Below are 19,837 nucleotides of genomic sequence, written 5' to 3'. Positions count from 1 at the left end.
ATTCATGTGGTGACAGAATAATCTGAAAAACGATTTCCTGATCATGTTCACTTTGCTGTTTGTCATCAGTGTGTTGTTTTAGTCTCTGAACTATAACATACAACACATCTTTTTTTTGTAGCATCCATGTTGTTTCCACATTATATCTCAAAGCTCATGAACGCTGCAAAGTCAAAAGAATGACCATCTGAGGAGCATGTGAATGCACCATTGGCATTGGCTGGTGGAGGTGTCAACTTCAGTCCAATCTAATCGCTTCTCGTTCACTCACCAGAGCAGGTAGAGTGAGCAGCACCCTACAATAATAGTGAGTGGGCGAGTGGGAAATGTCAGGGATTCATTCGCACTCAGATGTTTAACAGGCTGACCTGGTAGATACCGGCAGCTAAAAAGAGTCGTTCAAAAAAATATCATGTTATCTTGTGGACTTCATTTTGGAGTTTTCTGTTTGTGTTCTTCCTTGTTTTGTTTTTCATTCTTTCATCTGTTTCCTGTTATATTTCGTAGATTCTCTCCTCATGTGTCGTGTCTGGTTTTACTTCCTGTCTTTGTGTGTTTTCCCGCCTGTTTTCCATCACACCTGTCTCGTTAGTCCCTCCCTGTTCCCAGAGTCTTCCCTTCACACCTGTTCTGTATTAGTCTTGTCTGCTCCACCCTTGTTGTTAGCCAATCTCCATTTCCCTCCCTTTGCCCATGTCCTCCTGCTCCAGCTGTGTCTCGTCCTTGTGATTAGTTTTCTGTGTATATATACCTGTGTGTTTCCCTTTGTCAGTTTGTCTGTGTTCATCCTCATGTCCTTAGTGGCGTTCTCTGCTGTGTTTCCTCCCTGGTCTCTTGTGTTCTGTTGGATTTCTTTCCTGAATTCATCATATTATCGCCGTTGGTTTTCAGTTTAGTTTTGGTTCTTCCGTCATTTGAACTTTCTGTTACCTGCCTGTTCTGGATGTTTTCGATCAGCTTTACTAAAGCTTGCTTTTAGTTAAACCTTAAACCTGCCTGCTGCTCTGCATGTGGGTCCTTCCTGAACTGATTCTTGACACTGAGAGGTAGACAGTAACTCAAAATTAGTGCTGAAACAACTAGTCAAATAATCGATTAGTTGATCATCAGAAAAAAGTAAACCACCGTCAACAAATGTCATTTTTCAAACAAAACCCCCCTGAAAAAACGACACAGGCTGTGTCCAAAATTCCATATTAACATGCTATTTAATAGGCTAAAACAGTAGGCTATGTGAGAAATATTTCCACAACCTGTGCAGCACACACCGCTCCCCAACACACATTGGCAGCGGCACCGTCGACACTAAAGTGTATTTCCCACCTCAGCCCCCTAGGTGGCTGTACCTACGCTAGTTGCCAATGGTTGCCAACTGCTAGTAACGGAAGAAGAAGAGGAAAAACTTTGAGGCAACAACAACTTGGATTTCACAGGTGAGTTTCTTATCAAAATCGTCTTATTAAAAATTTGAACAACCGGAGTTGATACTAGAATACTAGTAGATACTAGAATTGCATACTAGTGAAATATAACAGTATGCAAACACTGGAAACTACATCAGTATAAATATCCCACAATGCAACGCGTTAGACAACATTCATAACGTACAGCTAACAACAGCTCTGCAGTGTTAGTAACAATTTTAAGCTTAAGTATGATTTCACTTTGCAAGGTGTAATATAGTTTTAAAATTATGTTTAAATCACCAGTAGAGCTAAAGTTGGCACGGGTTACCATGGTTACATGTCTCCAACTGGCAAGGAGGCTCTGATAATTACAGCTCAGTGCGTCCGAAAAGATACACACCACTGTTTATGTACATAAAAGTGTATTGTTATAGTATTGGGTATGTAGTGCATAGTATGTGAATTCTCTGGTTCCACATGAGAGGATTTGCTCCTTTGTCTTTGTCATATATATCTGTATATTAAATATCTTTGAGTATTTGACTTTTGGTTGAACAAAACAAGACATCTGAAGACATCACTTTGGGCTCTGGGATCTAAAATTCTGCAAAAAATTGTAGGCAAGAAATTATGTTAAGTTTGTGATTTGTACTAATTAAATAAGACAAATAGTTTGTCTCTGCTACCCCTGTGAAAAAGGCCAGAATGGGCCAGTTCCCACTTAACCAGTTTTAGTAGTTTTGTTTAACTCCACAACTGAATTCTGCCGCAATTGACTTTGTTTGTCTCTGTTTTCAGACTTCTTGAATAAAAAACACAAGTGTTACATTTAGCAGCATGCAGTTTGCATTTCAACTTTAAAGTGTGATACTGATGAGAACATCTGCCGCCTCCACATTAGCATTAGCGTCTGATCGCCTGGCCACCTCGACCAGAAGGTAGGCCGTTCCACTGGGGACTTCGGTGTGGGTGGATTTCAACACCCCTCATCACTCTTCCCCACCCTGTCCTTTGTCATCTACAGCAGCTTCCTCACATGGTCACCTCTGCTGCTGTTGCTCCCTCCTCTTGTTCACCCCCCTCCCTTCTCGTCATCACTTTCAATCCAATCTACAGTTATCTTCTGCCAGAAGATTCACTGCTCAGTTTATTCACCCCGAACTAACGTCTGAGCCCATGACTGCCACCACCGGCTCACTCACACTCCCTGGTCATGCCTACAGTCATAGATACTCTCTCAATCTCGCTGCTCTCTCTGAGCTTTACATTTGCTGCAGGTTGCAGATTAAACACTATCAAACTGTATTAGCTTCTCCTACATTTGTCAAATAATTCCTCTTTCTGACACGCCACACTGATATTCCTCCACAGCTGTTCCTGCTCCGTCCACTCAATCACCTCAAGGTCCTCTGCCTGCGTGCAGGCCGTCACAACTGGCAGTAGATATTTCACAAAACGTTGCTGTCAGCAAATACAAGCGAGGTTTCCTGGCGGCTGTTTTTGCCATGAGAGCAGAAGGCTCTCTGAAGGAAAACAATAGAAAAACTGCACATGATTACACTTTGTCGGACACCTCTTTAATATGCTGAGTAGTGAATTATACGATGGCCGGTGACTTCTCAGGGTTTGAAATGAAAATATTCACAGACAGAACAATGTTTTTGCTTACAGTTTAACATCTCTGAGAACAGGATCGTGCAGGCAGGTCAGTCAGTTCATCTTTAATATTCAAAGTGTGCAGTTTGGATTCTTCAGTGACTTTTTTTTCCCCAACTCCACAAAAACCTGCCAGCATTATCCATTAAGACGAATGAAGAGGAATGCAATATATATATATTAGGTTTAGGGAGAGTACAAAAATTATTAAGGGGAAGTGGGGTCAGATAAGGGGAAGGTTCTGTTTCTTTTGTTTGTGCTAAAAGGCGGGTAGTCTTGATGTTTTCATTCTTTAATGGCCTGGATTTATATTTAATTTCTTTGATTTTCTCACAGGGAGGTTACGTTATGTCAAAAATGCGCTGTTTGTGTGCACCATGGCTCATAAAGGCACATTTTGCCATATGCAGAGTACAACAATCATGTCTTTCTTTCTGTATTTTCTATTTTCCTGAGGGATCAGTACAGGAGTTCCCAGAATTTGATCCTTATAGTTACCATAGATTGAACATACAACTCAGTCACGTTAATTTTGTTCTGAATTATAACAGAACTACAATAAAGTTAAATGTGTCATACAGAGTGAATCTATGATATCATGCATTTTCAGCACAACGCAACCCTTTGGCCATGGCTAATTTCACTAATATGTTAATGGTGCTTCAAATTAAACCATTTTGAGTTTGATCACGCTATCAAATAGCCATTAGCAGTGGTTATCATCATTATAGGTATAGGTGAGAAGGCTGGTGCTAGTATGATCAGAATGCTGTGTTCACCTTATTAAACAGTCCATTGCAAAACTTTTTTTTTATGTTTCAACAGAGCTGCGGTTAATGTGTGATTATGTTTAGGCACAAAACCACTTGGTTATGGTCAGGAAAAGATCATGTTTTGGCCTGAAACACCTAAATTTAGGGGCACAAAGAGACGGGTTGCTTAAAGGATACAGATGACCCCTGAAAAGGTCTATGCTTGACCCTTAAATGGGATCAAGTACAACAATTTACTTACTGACTTAAATCATCATCACATCATGTTAAACTAAAGCACCTAAGGCAACTATTGGTACTAAACATGTGCTGCTATCTTGCCAGAAAGGGGCCCAAATAATGCTCCAAATTTACGCTAAATTTTGGCGAGGGAAAATATATAATATAATATAATATAATATATATTGCCATTTTTCAAAATGGTGTATTTAAGTGTTTCTGCATACAGCTGTATACCTTTACACTATTTCAGTTCTGCACACAATCTGACCAATATCGGATTAAAATAGCCCTAAAGCGAAGATTTGATTTCCTCAATCAATGTTTGATTTACTTTTCTCTAATCATTCATTGGAGGACATTTTCATACATGTGGCTACTGCATTTCAGAACAAGAAAATAAGGACTTAACAGTAGATACAAACACATGTAGACACGACATACATGTGGAAATGTGATTAATTGGATTATGTTTGCAGGAATTATGAAAATGCATAGGGATTCCCCCACCACCTCTTGTTGGGTGTGGATGAAAATGTTATCCCTGGCCTGGCTTGGGGGCACAAATCCTGCTGGAAATGCAGCCATTACTGGCTAAAAAACACCCATGTTTGGGGTCTTGAACAGCTTGGAAGCTGTCTTGCCTGGATGTCATGCCATCCACTGTCCCCTCCATCTCCTGATAACACAGTCAGCTAATATTCATGTCGCTGCACAACAAGAAACACAAGTGTTTAATAGCAGATAACAGCAGTCTAAACATACAAGTCAGCGTAGCAGCAGCCCTCTTATCTTTAATGCTGATAACCACTACTAATGCCTGTTGAACAGAGTGATAACGTTCAAACTGGGTAAAAAAATTATTTCTCTCTTAAGTCATTTAGCTTGAGTTGAGAATGTTGTCTGTGTCAAGAGGGGGAGGGGGGTCCAAACCAAAATTTATGCATAACTGCGAATAAAGTCCCGTAGCTTTAAAATTCATTATATAGCATCTATTGATTTATCAGTCAAAACAGCAGCTTTAATTCCATAGGAAATAAAATGTTCATAGTATCAAACACACACTAGAGGCACACATCACAACTCGGCCTCTTGCCAACTACTCTCCATTTAGTTTAATTTGGAGTTTCTCATTATAGAAGTAAAAAACTATCCCAATCCTGAAGGGCTAATGGGATCAGTGACCTAGATTGTAAATTTAGCGGTGATATGTTACATAAAATTGAATTGCTGATGTAGTCATATTTCTCACATTGTAATGAAAGCAGCTATTCAACATGTTCAAGGACAAAGAAAGCACCAATAACATGGTGCTCCGCCACTTTTCTCACAGACACACATGAATGCTCCACACGCTTCGGCTTGACAGCTCGGAAGGCGCTCTGACACCACAGCCGCCCGCTCTGCTTTAACACAAACTTTACTGAACCCGCAACAGCAACAAACAGGCTTATTATAGCTGCTGAGCCAATTATATGTCCAACAGGCTCTGTACAAGAAATATCAACTGTCAACAAGCTGGCACAGAACAAGCTACAGCGAACACATGTCCCCCGAACAAACAGTACAACTGACCCACAAAGCCTCTGCAGCTCATTTATATTTATTTAAAGGCCACAATCAAAGTTTCCCCCGAACACAGAAAACACATGAATTAAATTTTCAGGGGCAGTTGTTCATATCAAATGAGCGACACCGAGCTCCTTTAACAAACTGACATCTGTCAGAGAAGTGTGTAACTCTAACCACAGCTCGTCTTGTTCGCCTTTCCAAGTGAGTGTAATGTAGACACGGAAACACAAGCTGTGGCTCCACTCTGGTACGGTTTCTTACTTACAGAATTAGGCCTCTGAAAGCAGCTAAATCTATTGTTTGCACACAGCACAAGCGGCGTGTTATTTTACATTTTAAACAACAAACACATCCTGTCAAAAGCAGTTACAAAGTTTGTTACCTCAAAACAATGTAATTAAACATTTACACGCAGGTTGCATAAGGAAAGCCTACTTGGTGGGTAAAAGCAATTATGGTAATGGATGACCTGAAATACAATCCTCAAGGGCCCTTTACCTCAGAGCATCAAATATTCCATGCGAGCAGCAGAAGCAGCAGTTATGACAGAGCGGTGAAGGAAACTACATCTGCAGTGGAAAAACCTTAAACTGCCTGTTTTAAATCATGTCAGAATACGATACAGAGGAAGACAGCCTTAAAAACAGACAGCTGACGAGACAGGACACTTATAAATAAGTTACAGGAGGCTGACAAATAATTCAAACACAGCAAGTGAAAGGATTTAAAATTTGAACTAACCTGAAAACATGTCAACAGATGTTGAAAGCAGCACAGAAGTCTGGCAGGCAGCACTATGATTCCTGAGTTTTTAAAGCAACATGAAACAGCTAACACATGTTCACATATCCCTGGCCAAATTTAATTTGTGTTGAGCAAGTAAACACATCAAAATAACATGATATGACCTTAATCTTAAAGAAGGTGAATCAAACAAGCCTCACAACCCTCCCAAAAACTAGAATATTGCATTTGACTACAGCAAGGAAGGAAAACACAATAAAGAAGGAGGAAAAGTTATTAAAGGGGGAACTGTGTCAGAAAATCACGACAACATCAAACTCACACAAACTGCATCAACAAAGAGGAACACCAATTTCAAACTGGAACTTACAAACAAACTAAATACAGTATGAAAGGAAAACTCGTGAGCTGGTTCAGTCACGTAAAGGGTCAGTTCACCCAAATTACTAAATAACTAAAAACTTTTAACTCTCTGAACTTCTTTATTTGGGTAGGTCAAGCTGGTCCTGGTCCAAAAGTAGGTCCCGGGTCTATTCTGAATGGACCGCAAGTGACTCGCAAACATGTCAAGTTCGTAAAAATCACACTTAATTTTGAAGTACAGTGAATTTCAGCGTCGAACTAGCTTGACCACATGGCCAAATGCAAGTATGATGCCGAATACACTGAGCTGTGTGAACCTTCACCAAACGACTAGAAATCTGGACCCCATGGTTGGACCAGTTGGGGACCACTGACATAACATATAGGCTGACTTTGTCATCTGGAGGTGGAGGGAATGTTGGATGATGTGACATCTAGCCAAGCTGCAGACCACTGTTTGCGACCAAATACCAACCAAACCGGTTGTGTTTTCTAGTGGCATTTTGCTGTTTTTCCACCATGGGCACTTAATTTATAGAGACTTTTCCATTTATCAGAGAGGGCATTAACATAAGCTAAAATCTCAAAGTACAAACATGTACAGAAATATAGAAAGAAATGTAAAGTTGTTGTTTTTTAGAGACATAGCTGCGTTTCCAGCCGGTATAGTGCCATAAAAGCAGATATTTTGAGCCTTAACATGATCTTTTCCTAACCATACCAAGTGGTTTTTGCACCTAAACCTAACCACACTTAACCATAGTGTAATTAAAACATAAAGAAACGTTACGTTTCAGTGTATCTGCTACACAAAAACATACAAAATAATGTAACATATTCGTGGTTTGCAGAAATGTACCAATGCCATCATTTGTGGTGACTGGGTTAAGTAAAAGTGAAGGAATCACTAAAGTCGGCAGGTGTTATCCTCTGGAGACCATGAATGTGTGCACAAAATTTAATAGAAATCCATCAAATATTGTTGAGACATTTCCAAAGTAGTGGACCAACCAACAGACACTGCTATCCACAGAGCCACAGCTAAAATTCAAAACAGCAGAAACAATTTTCCTCACACTCTGGAAAACCCGCTGAGCTGTGACAGAGATGGAAAACCTGGGCAAATAAAACCAAAACTGTCTGCATAGTCAGATACCTTTATAGAAACACAAGGAAACCCTTAAGTCAATTTCCAATTACCTGTTTAAGTCCCTAAATCTGGCCCCTATACTTTTATATGGACACACACAGGCACATGTTTGTACCTCTGCACATGTTTGTGTGTGTATCCAAACCTTACTCTAAACCTAATTCTAATTCAGGTCATAATGTCTCATTTTTCCAAAAGCTGGTATCCTCACAGTGACAATAAAGCACAAGAGCACACACATTAAGCTCCCGCACTGTGCAACACACCTCACAGAACAAAGAGCTGATACAGTGACCACGAGATGGTGGACGAATCTGGCCGTCTCTCATCTTTCTTGTATCTTTTATTGTTGTATTTTATACCTGTCTCACTCTGTCTAAGCTTGTTTTTTCCATTTTATTTACTCTTGTGGTGTGTCTTCGTAAAGCACTGTGAATTGGCTTGTTGCTAAAATTTGCCTTGCTTTTTCTGATGGACACAAAATCCAGTCTAATCTCAATGAGTGCATGCCCCCTGCTCATCATAGGGAAATTTCACTCATGTCCTCAGATCATTCTCCGCCTGTCCCGCGTCCACACCATGCGGTCTCAGAGGAGCTCACCTGCGATGCTAAGCTGGGTTGGTTACTGGTTTCACAACGCTCAATATAACTAATGGAGTCCAGCTCAATATTTAATCTGTGTAATGTGGAGATGGGAACATATATCTTGTCACTGAGAATTAAATCGCTCAATCTCATTAGTGAATTAGGTTGAGAGGTTCTGCCCGATTAGACATTAATGCAATGCCTTATTTATGATATCAAAGTGAGCCACTAAGAGGCCACTTTGCTGAGTAAATCTGAAGCTGTTGCTGATTCAGTTTGCTTTTGTTTCTGAAATTAAGTCTCACATTTGCATATACATTCTTCTATTCAAGCAAAGTAAAGCCCCTCTGAGCCAAAGTAAAAGCTTGTATAAATCTTTCTTCCTTAAAGTGTTGCTGCAGCAGCCAACACATTAATAACTGAAAATCATCTGCATGTTTAAAGTCACATGCGGAGCACAATTTATTAAATGCCATCAGTAAATCAGGATTTAAGTATTCTCAACTCTTTGGGAGGCTGAGTGTCCTTGAGAGCCTTTATGTTCAATGAAAACATTGAGGTCAGCAGCCAGTGGTGGTTATCTGACTCCAGTCTGGAGTCTCAGGTAGAGGACAGATTTCACTGTGAGAAATGCAGAGCGTCTCCTGCAGTTACACCATATCTCTGACACATACACACACTCACCCAGGGGCGGTCTGACAAGCACGGCCAAGTTTGGCTCTGGCAGCATTCGCTGGCACAGTTTGGGCGATGTGTTGTTATTTTATCTTTTCCGCAGATTGTAAAATGTAATACCACGCGACTGTGAAACATCAGCACTGACTTTTATCACAAAAGTACACATCAAAGACAGAACAGCCCCCAAAGCATTTTGCATTAGTTTAAGAAAACTCAGCAGAACTGTCATCACAAGGTACAGCGACACAGCAATGGCCTTAACACAAATGCCCCTCGGCAAAGAGCCTTTGATGTGGGAAGAAGAGAAAACTTTCAAAATGTCAGTTTCTGTCTGTTTGGGAATAAGGTGAACTCATCAACCATCTTAGCAGCCGGAGCAGGAAGAGGCTCCCAGCTCGTAGCTCATATCAGACTTTGACAATGACAAATCAAAGTCATGAAGCAGCTACAGACTCTAACCTCTCCATTTCCACTCGCATTGTGAAGTAAGTCGCTGCCTGCCAACGCTGCAAACTCAACTTAAAAGTCTAAAAATTCCTCTCACGGATCGCCAGCTGTTAACAAAAGACATCAATGAAGCAGAATCAGGCCGATTACATCTAAAAAAGAAGTGTAAAAAGAAACCGAACAACATCAATATGTGCAGAGGAGGATTGAACATTAATATGACATATCCTAATTGTATACGGTGGGACCAGTCTAAGGGCATTTAGCAGAACATGGACACACTGTTTCTCTCTGTTAATGCACTTGGCTCACTAGGTCAGCCGTCACTGCCATTGCAGCGCAGCAGATGTATCCCTAAACAATTCAAATGACAGCTGGTGTCCAACATCTACCCTGTCTGACCTGACCTTTTGAGTTCTCAGTCACTCGGCGGAGGAGAAACTTCCTGTTGTTATACCCTATAAAAATGAGAGGGCACAGTCTTTACTGAGTCTGACAAGTAAATCAGTTTTAAGGGGCTAGAAGTGGTGGGGAAATATTTCATCATCCTGACTTATGCGTCTACATCTGACAGGCATCTGTGAGTACACATGGATGTGCATGCATAATCTATTTCACTGCAGGAGCGGAATTTCTCACATGGAAAAGTGCACTTTAGAAATAGCAAGCACTCTGCTAAAATCAGAAAAGAGTCATTACAGAAACGAAGTGGAAGTCGCAAAGCAGGGACATCACAAACTGAATTAACACAAAAGCAGACCAGAATGGTGATAATACAACACATGGAGTCAATCTGTCTGTATATTTGTGTTTTTTTAATTGAAATTCTATGTCATAGCTCAATGATTTAAAAGGACTTTCCATCAATTTTGACATGCCAAATGCAGTTTACTCATCACTGGGAATAAAACGCAACATATCAGAACAGTCACATAATGTCTGCGGCTCTGGATAAGCTTTGAAAAGTCTGAAATAAAACACTCAAGTGACAAAACTTGAGTATATCAGCTTGGGTTTAGAGACTGCAGATTTTTAAAGGGGAACTCCACCAATTATATACATCAAAGTCTGCCTAAAGGAGCTATATGCAATATTCAGAGCATATCTATGATTATGTTGCCTTCCATTTGCCCTAGGAAGTCTGAATTTGCAAGTTCCCAGTCGGATATTTCAGCTGGAACACCCCCTGAAGTTGGATTTCTGACTCAGAAAGTTGAAGGAACATCACCAACCCCAAGCTTAATATCCAAGGCGGATAGTAAAAGCTGTAGTAATGTACCATTTATTAGCATTTCTGTCTTCAAACAGTCATACACACTATCCTGGCCAACCTCTAACTGTGCACATGAAATGCATTGTTAGCAGCTGGTAACGCTAACAACATTTTGATTTTTCGACTTGTTGTACTGCAACAACTCCAACCTCCGACTTTGAAGGTAAATGGTGTGCAACGTAAGTGTCTGAGCCAAGATTGCCTGCATATGGCTCTCAACATGGAGGGCATGTGCCAGTGGCTAGCAGCTATGGTGTACACATGGGGGAGAACCAGAGGGTGGGCTGGGTTGGGACAGCCGTGTTATCAGCGGTTACTGCTGCATAAGCATAGTGCAGAGCAACAGCAATTAGCTAGCCAGTGGGATACACACACACAGGGACTCACATTCACTAACATGCACACGAAGTGTAGCTCGGGTTACAACACACACAGAGGGAGCGTGACTTTATTCTCAACTCAGGACGCCATGACTCCACAACAACGCTTTTAAACGACTGTTTAAAACTTGACAACACAAAAATTTTATATGGGTCCTTCTGTATTTCCTGTTGCAATTTTTGCAGTGTGTGTGCGCCACAGATGTATAAGGAGAACTGGATACAGCACTGGAGGCAGGACCCCGTTCATTTTTATGAGTTGCTCAGTGGTGCATGAAGCCAAAATGGTTCAAGCACTGCGTAAAAAAAATACCAGGATGATCGGCACTGCTGCATTTTGCGGCACTAGAGACCTATGGTGGCTGAGTCTAGAACAAGTGTCTATGTTACTTCGCCAGCTGAACAGCTAATTTCTGGCTTAGCGCTCCACTAACTTGAATAGGGATAAAATGATTTAATCTTGTGGCTCTTCCAGACTTCTGAAATTTTTTCGGACTGAGTGGATAAAATCCTGAAGGTGAAACGAGTCATTTTGCGGGAGTTGTGCTGCTTAAAAAAATATATCGCCTGATTCACAGAAGCCTCTTTTCCAATTTAAGTAAATGGGAAATGATCTTTTTTGGCCGCAGGGCAACATGTGACAGACCTCAGAAATTGCAGTACCACTGTTTGGCCACTATGAAAATTGGCTTCAAAGCCTGGCACACTTCTTGGGGACCTGGTAAGTGCATGACATCAGCTGACAGGAAGTAACCATGGATGATCCAAGCTGTTGTCTAGCAATGCAATTCCAATGAAACTCTCTATATCTTTAATTAGTAGATAGTTTGCTGCTGTGTTAATGATCTGAGTGTTGCATACAGCTCCTTTGAATTTCTCGGGGAGCACCACTACTGCCTGCAGGGTGAGCCGCGCAAAGTCCGATAAATCGCTTCAGGTGATGTCACATGAGTCAATGTCAGAATCAAAGACTACAAGTTTGAAAATTAAACAAATTTGAGGTTGTGGCATTATAAAGAGGTGAGCTTGTCAGACCTGTCAGCATGAGGCGAGTGGGCTGAGACCACATTAGTTACTACTAGCATAATGCATCTGATTATCTGACTTTACTGTCCGCGGTCAAGTTGCATTGGGGGTAATGCAGGCGCCAGGTTTAGACAATGAAGGAGAATGTGTAGAAGAAGATATTTCTGGTGTTTTTATTTTGTATTCTGTCCATCGTGAATCGGACAATGCTAAATCAGTGGAGTAGGCAACTCTTTTACTATAGAGCAAATGTCTGTTTCAGACTAGAGGCAGGGGGATGTTTAAAAGATGTGGCTTTTAAGCAGGCGGGGAGAGTCTGACAAAAATAGAGCTGGAGCAATTAAACTCCACACATATGAAGTCAAATCACATTTTTATCAAATGAAGGAGCCACAAAGAAAATGAAAAGGAAACAAGCACATCCAGAGCAACTGTGTGTGCATGTGTGCGCCATTAGCAAGATAGATTTAGAATTAATTTGTCTGTGTGTGTGTGTGTGCGTGTGTGTGTGAGTGTGTGTGTGTGTAAGTGTGTATAAGCACATATGTCAGTCTGCAGGAACCGAGTAATGACAGACTAGCAACAACAGGCACAAAAGCCCCTCAGGCAGGGAAGCAAAGGAGCAGCTGGTGTGGTGGAAGTTGAAGCGCAAACACTACGAACTGGATTTAAATAGTGAGACAGAGTCAGTTTCCAGGAACTGGCTGATAGTTTGTTCCAAAGGGGACTTGATGAATTAGAGGACAGACCCTACAATAAACTTGTGCATTTAGAGGGAGAAGCAGCGGGAGTGAGTGAGACTGCAGTGACGTGACGACGTTTCCTGATCCATTTAAGTGCTCAGGCTTCTACGTTTGAATGAGTTGTGTATAAATCATTGTGGAGAGGGGATACTTGGTGAAAAGTGCATTGCAGTAATCAACATGGGGCAAACAATTGCCTTAATAAAGTTTTCTAGGTCAGCTAAAGCGGAAACGTCTTCATTGTGAGGAGAGAGGGAGCTATCTGGGGTGAAAAATGTTTTGGATATCGACGTGACTGTCAGAGGAGTCAGGATCAAAGAGGTTTGAAACAGCCTTCCTGTGGGGTAAATATGCAGCTCCTGACAATTAAAGGAGTGGAGAGAAAAGCTCGTTTTGGAGCTCAATTGCAAATTTAAGCGTGCCTGTAGTGAAGGAAAGAATATTGTTTCACAGCAATTTTTAATGTGTAAAACAGAGGCTTCAAGCTTTTTAAAAACTGCTATCATCACCATATTTATCAAAACAGTGTTGCTGCATCACAACAGCGAGAATGTATGAGAAACAGTGACGGAAAGTATGTAGCAACAATCCAGTGCTTAGGCATTTAACTGGTTTATTGTGCACAGGGACCATAAATGTACGGCTGAGGCTTGACTACCAATTTAACACAATCTGTTATAAAGCTCACTAAATGGAAACCTGCTGTGATGAAAAATGCAGCGTTGCAAGTTATTAGTCACAACTAAATCATTACATTATTTAACATCAAGAAAAGTTTGCACAAGCAGGAGGTTTAAAAAAACTCATTTACACAGGGTTGAGTAAAAAGGAGTGGAGGCCGAGGGGATGGGAGAATAAATATGACACTCTCATGCAAAAATACAGCATGCTTTCTAATTTACAAACAGCCACTTGGGACCGTCTGCTGGGGAAATGAAAACACTTCTCTCATGCATTGAAATATGGTAATGATGTCTGTGCATTTCTATCATCCCTCATAAAGAAAGGTTTACAATGAGACATCTGAAGGGGGCGACACATTTTACTGTTGGGCTATTTCAATGAATGATGCTCCCCTGGGACTTGTAAGTGCTAAATATACCAACAAGGCTGATGGATATACTGGAGCTAATGCAACTTTTTAATACAAAAGATAAGAATCTCACGGTTTGTCCAAATGTAATATTTTCCCGTCCTGCTTAAGCATATTCTATCTTGAATAAGAGCGGCTGAAAACAGCTGGATCAGCTCCTACAATTCAGCTACAGGCATTTTTTAAGATATCACCACCGCCATCGCCATCTTTTGTGCATTAACATGATTAAACACGGCTTCATTCAAGATTTGAGGAAATGCTTGAGTTGTGTTTCTTTTCAAGTGAAGTTTTCCTTTTTAAATTGACTCAATAATATATAAAAAATGAAAGTATCTGATACTCGAAAGCTCCCTGGCAACATACATCCACCCCTGCAGAAAGTGGCAGCATTAATTTTGAGGCTGTTCACCGAGAACACGAGTGCTGAAGCGCAGGAAGAACTGTAAGTAATGCAACAATGCTCCAAGGCAAGGTCATAAAACTGTCCAAGTGTTGGAACATTTCAAGGGAGGCTGACAATCTATATGCACCCACTAAGCCCTGCGTGGAGTTCCTAAATCTTATCAAAATGTGTAATAGAATGTTAATGTGGCTTCAGGAGATGATAATCAGTCTACTTCACTGTACAGTGCAAAAACCTGTGCATAGATTTTTCTTTGAGCCATGCATGTTCACCTTTTTAATTAAAAATGCACGTTGTGTAAGATTTCATTGAGTTATTCTCAAAGTTATTTGCAAGCTGATAAGAAACACTTATTTTCTGCACAACCTACTGACTACCAAACCTATTTGTGACATCATAAAGTTGCAAGGTTGAGTTCATTTTACATTTAAAGGAGCATTTACTAAATGTGATGACTGCTGACCCTTCAACACCCACACTTAGAGAATGAGAAAAGTGTCACAACATTACCTGTATCTCTCTTGCATGGTATATGATAATCAGCCCCAGGAGAATGATTGTAGAAAGGCTTATCAGGCATTTTAGAGCTAATGAATACAGGGACTCCTGGAAAAGAGCAACAACACTAAAGCCAAACAACACACAACAGCATGACATACAATCACATTCTTATGGTGGCAAACCAGCCTTAGTTATATGTATGACACAAATCTACAAGAAGTAATAATTCAGTTTCTTACTGCAACAAACATGTGATATCTTTTTGTACTATGGGGCTCATGCTTGGACAGCAGTGGGCCTTTTGGCCTGCATGTGACAATGTGACTACACGGGACACTTTGCAGTGAGCCCAGACTTCTTATTTAAACTGCCTGCTTTTCCATGAACACTTTTGGCACAAGTTTTTCCTTTTTATTTTACTCGCTCCATCAGTCACATGCGACTAAATTAACTCTGTGTAAATACGCACCTTTCCATAGGCTCCCCACGAGAGTTCAGTCTCTATAACCATAACAACGATCCCAAACATCCCAAAGATTAAAGCATAGTCGCTGAGCCGCTTCCTTTTCTCAAACAAGGCCCTCCTGTGCCCGAGCTTTTCCCCAATATTCTGGTTCTTCTTTTTCCCCGATTTGCCGCCGCTGTGGCTGCAGCCTCCCCCTCCGTCTCCCGATGCGTAAGGCATCAGTGTGGTGGAATTATTCTCCGGCTTGGATACTAAAGTGTCCGACGCATCTGCGGCTGAGATGGGCTGCAAAGGCTGGGACTCGGAATCAAACTCGTGTATGTTTCTGCGGGACGAGCTCAAGTTGCTCAGCGGCCGCATTACGCCGCCGTTGTATCTGCAGCTGCTCATGGCTATTTCATTGTAGGAGTTACTGTCTTTGTGGCTGCTGCCCAGGCTGCCCCGCTGCTGCCGATCGCGGCAATGCTGCTGCTGATGGTGAGGATGATGATGCCTGGATGAACTACCATGACTAGAGGGTGTGAACTCGCAGACGCTGTACTGGCAACCTTGCCTCGAAGACGTTTCCGAAGGTGTCCTTAAAGTTCCCACAGTGGTCGGCGACGTCCCGCGAAAGACGAGGCTTTTCCTCGCATCACAGGTGCAGTTATTGCAGGTGCAGCATTGGTCGTGCTGCTTGCCGAGCCGATCCTCCCGCCCGCAGTAGTGCTGGTACTTACAGTGCTGGAACTGCTGCTCTGGAAAGAAATCGTTCTGCAGCTGCAATGGGGTTTCCATGTCAGTGCTGCCGTTTAAAGCAGCAGTCGGGTACCACAGAGCACCCGACGAAGGGCGTTATGGTACTTACGGGAGGACAGAGCCGCTGCATGAATAGACCCATTTCGGCTCCGGTAGGCTAGAATGTGAGCGGAGCCTCCGATTGGGCAGGGGGGACCAAAACAACTGTCTCGACGTCATGAAAAGGTTGCAACCATGAGATGTGAAGCCCAGCCTTATTTCATCAGGAGCAACACAAACTACACATAATTGCTGCTTTGTTATTTTTGGACAGCTACCTGCACTTTTACGCATTTACAAACAACTTTTACCAAATAAAAATGCGCAACTTCTTTTGGGAGCACCCAAGAAGAAAGCATTTCTTTAAATAAGTGTAAATAAAAACCTATAAAAGGTGTTTTCTCATTTTTACTCTTTTACGCATGAGCACACCTCTGCCATTTAAACAGATGTAATTTAGCTCCTGCACACAGCACCCGTCAGCCAGGCCTATTCATAAATTCCTGACTGATTTCCCCATTTATCGACTTCATAGGAAACACACGTAGCTCGCTGTCACCGCTGATTTACACGGTACTGAATCCATTCAGCCCATTGGTCGCTGCCCACGTGACCGTGCGGTCCTGTAGCACCTATATGGCCAGGACTCGTGTCTGCAGCCAATAGATTGATGTGACCGCTGGTGGCTGCGTTATTAATGGAGTAGAAGAGTTATATCACCCCGAGGAAATACAGCCAACTGCCCGAGATTGAGCAGCTGTGGAGGCATAAAGCAAAGGCTGAAACCCAATCATCCACACGTCCCGGCGTATGCAGCAGCAACAAATTTAGTCCTAGGGCTGTTAGACTATATTGGAGTTATGTTTTTGTATTTGTGGTGGGATTATAGTGGGAGCTGCGCAGTTTGCTCACAAGGCTTTCCTTGCTTCAGTTGCATTGGAGTCGTAAAGTTGTCTCCCCTCTCTACATACATCATCCATGGAGCCAGCAAACAACCATAAAGAATCTAAACATCTGCAAAGTTGGAAAGGATGAGTTTAATATCTAAACATGGTGTGTTATATCACACATGTGGTCTTATTGTTTTTGAATAGGGAGTTATGAAAGTGGAGCTGTCCGCGGTGCTGAAAGTCACTCCATCATGAACTAAGTTTCAGCACCGCGGACAGCTCCACTCGCTCATTGATCACTACCAACCCTTTAATAAAACAAGCCCTCTGCACAGGATCGCAATGCGCACTTACTCCCGATTGGCTGGGTCCACACACCACGTGACGCCTCCAACCTGCCCAGCTCTTTCCTCCTCCCTGTGTGTGGAGTCCAGTGAATGAAGGCAGTCTGCATAAATTCAAGACACATGTCGGCAACGGGATGGACACGGTGCCCCATCCGTGCAACATGTTATCGCTGACACAGGGAGAAGAGAGAGCGCTGGAGAGGTGTTCATTTATGATTAATGGTGATCTGGTGATATGGTGTTACAGTACGTGGAAACATGCACCACACTTATATCGTTATTTTCCAGTTATAGTGGCAAAGTAGTCCCTCATTTATCACATAAATCCTCCCTGTAATTTACGCACCATTCAAAGGCTATCTATCTATCTATCTATCTATCTATCTATCTATCTATCTATCTCATCTTGTTTTTCAGCCACGTGTAATCTGACATTACAACACAACATTCTGACTTTCTAACATGACCATAAATTACTGTAAAACTGGCCACTTACTAACTATTATATCTGCTGCTGCTGAGGCTTAAGAAAGATTAAGGCAAGCTCCTCATATGACCTTTGTATAATCAGGTAAGTCCCATCGAGATTAAGATCTCATTTTCAAGGGATATCTGATTACATGTTAGGAAAAAAAGAAAACCCAGGATATTCAAGAACAATAACATACATCAAAACATAGGAACAGCAGCAAGGTATAAAATATATTAAAAAGCAGAACATGCAATAAGATGATATAATAATCTATATCATTATTAAAATATACATGCACACACAGATCACAGCCCTGCACAGGGAGATCTGAGATGACCCTCCATACTTGCTCACTGAGTCCCATGAGAGTCCTTAAGGACGGTTATTCATTCAGTCAGAGATGTATGATCAATGCACTATAATTAGTAGATGTGCATTCATATTAGTCATGCACATATTATTCATTCATGCTCTGTGTTAGTGTCTGTGGGACTGGTTACTGCTCCCCCCAGTGGTGGAAGTGACTGACAAGACTCACGAGGTGTGAGGAAACACGGAGGTGCTGGTTTACAAAAGGCAAACATGAGAGCTTTTATTAATTAATCTACAAATTGGTGTTTCAGGACTTTTTTTTTCAGGAGAAAGCACATTTCACCCAGATGAAGTACATACAGGAGACAGGTGCACCTCGACACATTAGTTTATCTAGGATCTAGGAATCAATAACATAGAAATGTAGTGTAAAAATTACAGATTAGAGACACAGCTGCAGCTGCAATGTCTAAATATACTTTCAAGGGTTCGTCGTCAGGAGAGGAAACCAGGCAAATGTTGGCCCCCCAAAAACTCTGGTAAAAGGGGCCCTTGATTGCCACTCACATTGGCTAACTATTAGGCCCTGTTAAACCTCCCATAAAGGCTCTATCAATTGCACCACCACTGCTCTCCAAACTCCCTAAATCTGGAGTAAACAACCTGCAGCTCTGGAGCCACATGCAGCTCTTTAGCCCCTCTCCAGTGGCTCCATGTGGCTTTGAGAAAATAAAATCATAAGATATTCTTAAAGAAATTCTCACATTCTCTAATTATAAAAATTTGTAGTCTATACACAGAATTTAAAAACAAAAAAAATGTTTGTTTTTTTTAACATTTTGTCGACTCCATCTACACCCTGGCATCTTTTCCTCGAAATGTTGCTCAGGTCATGTCTAAATGAACTTCAGTAGTGATAGCGAGTCTTGAATCTCCCTAGCGGGGCTAGCTATAGACTCCAAATTGGAAAATGTAAAAGTCTCTGAGGCAAGTAGAGTCATTAATAATGGGTGGACAGATTAATTTGCTTTCACCACCAGCTCTTAATAAATGTTCATAAAAAGCCCACTGCTGACTGGCTACCAAGTGGCACGATGGTGCAGTGTTTAGTACTGTCCCCTCACCGCAAAAGATCACATACAAACTCCCGCACCCTGGGTTCGAACCAGTTTGCGTGTTCTCCCCGTGTCAGCGTGGGTTTTCTCTGGGTACTCCAGCTTCCTCCCACAGTCCAAAGACATGCAGGTTAACTGGTGACTCTAAATTGTTCGTAGGTGTGAATGTGAGTGTGAATGGTTGTCTGTCTCTATGTGTCAGCCCTGCGATAGTCTGGTGACCTGTCCAGGGTGTACCCCACCTCCCGCCCAGTGTCAGCTGGGACAGGCTCCAGCCCCCCTGCGACCCCTAATGGGATAAGCGGTTACAGAAAATGAATGAATGACTGGCCACCTTCTGCTAAAACATATTAATGATGCTAATTTATACCTATTAGTAATGTTGATAGGCTATTTTACACGCAATAGTCTGTGTTACCTTTATAATAAGACTCAAATATGT

The 19,837-nt window shown here is 41.7% G+C and overlaps 1 protein-coding gene across 3 annotated transcripts in view; it reads right to left on the bottom strand.

The window, feature by feature from the left end:
* The window catches only part of kcnn2 (potassium calcium-activated channel subfamily N member 2), a 32,499-nt gene extending 16,152 nt beyond the window's left edge, over nucleotides 1-16,347 (bottom strand). For 2 of the 3 annotated variants that reach the window (XM_050053504.1, XM_050053502.1), the window contains exons 1-2: nucleotides 15,486-16,347; nucleotides 15,026-15,121 (exon numbers count right to left, since the gene is read on the bottom strand). In XM_050053504.1, the coding sequence (XP_049909461.1) occupies nucleotides 15,026-15,121; nucleotides 15,486-16,259 (870 nt within the window). In that variant the 5' untranslated portion in view covers nucleotides 16,260-16,347. The remainder of the gene's footprint in view (nucleotides 1-15,025; nucleotides 15,122-15,485) is intronic. The other variant, XM_050053503.1, reaches the window with a different exon arrangement.
* Nucleotides 16,348-19,837: the final 3,490 nt, after the last annotated feature.

The sequence above is a fragment of the Epinephelus moara genome, chromosome 9, assembly GCF_006386435.1.
Source record: "Epinephelus moara isolate mb chromosome 9, YSFRI_EMoa_1.0, whole genome shotgun sequence".
Taxonomy (NCBI): domain Eukaryota; kingdom Metazoa; phylum Chordata; class Actinopteri; order Perciformes; family Serranidae; genus Epinephelus; species Epinephelus moara.
This window is presented reverse-complemented; position numbering and strand designations above follow the sequence as displayed.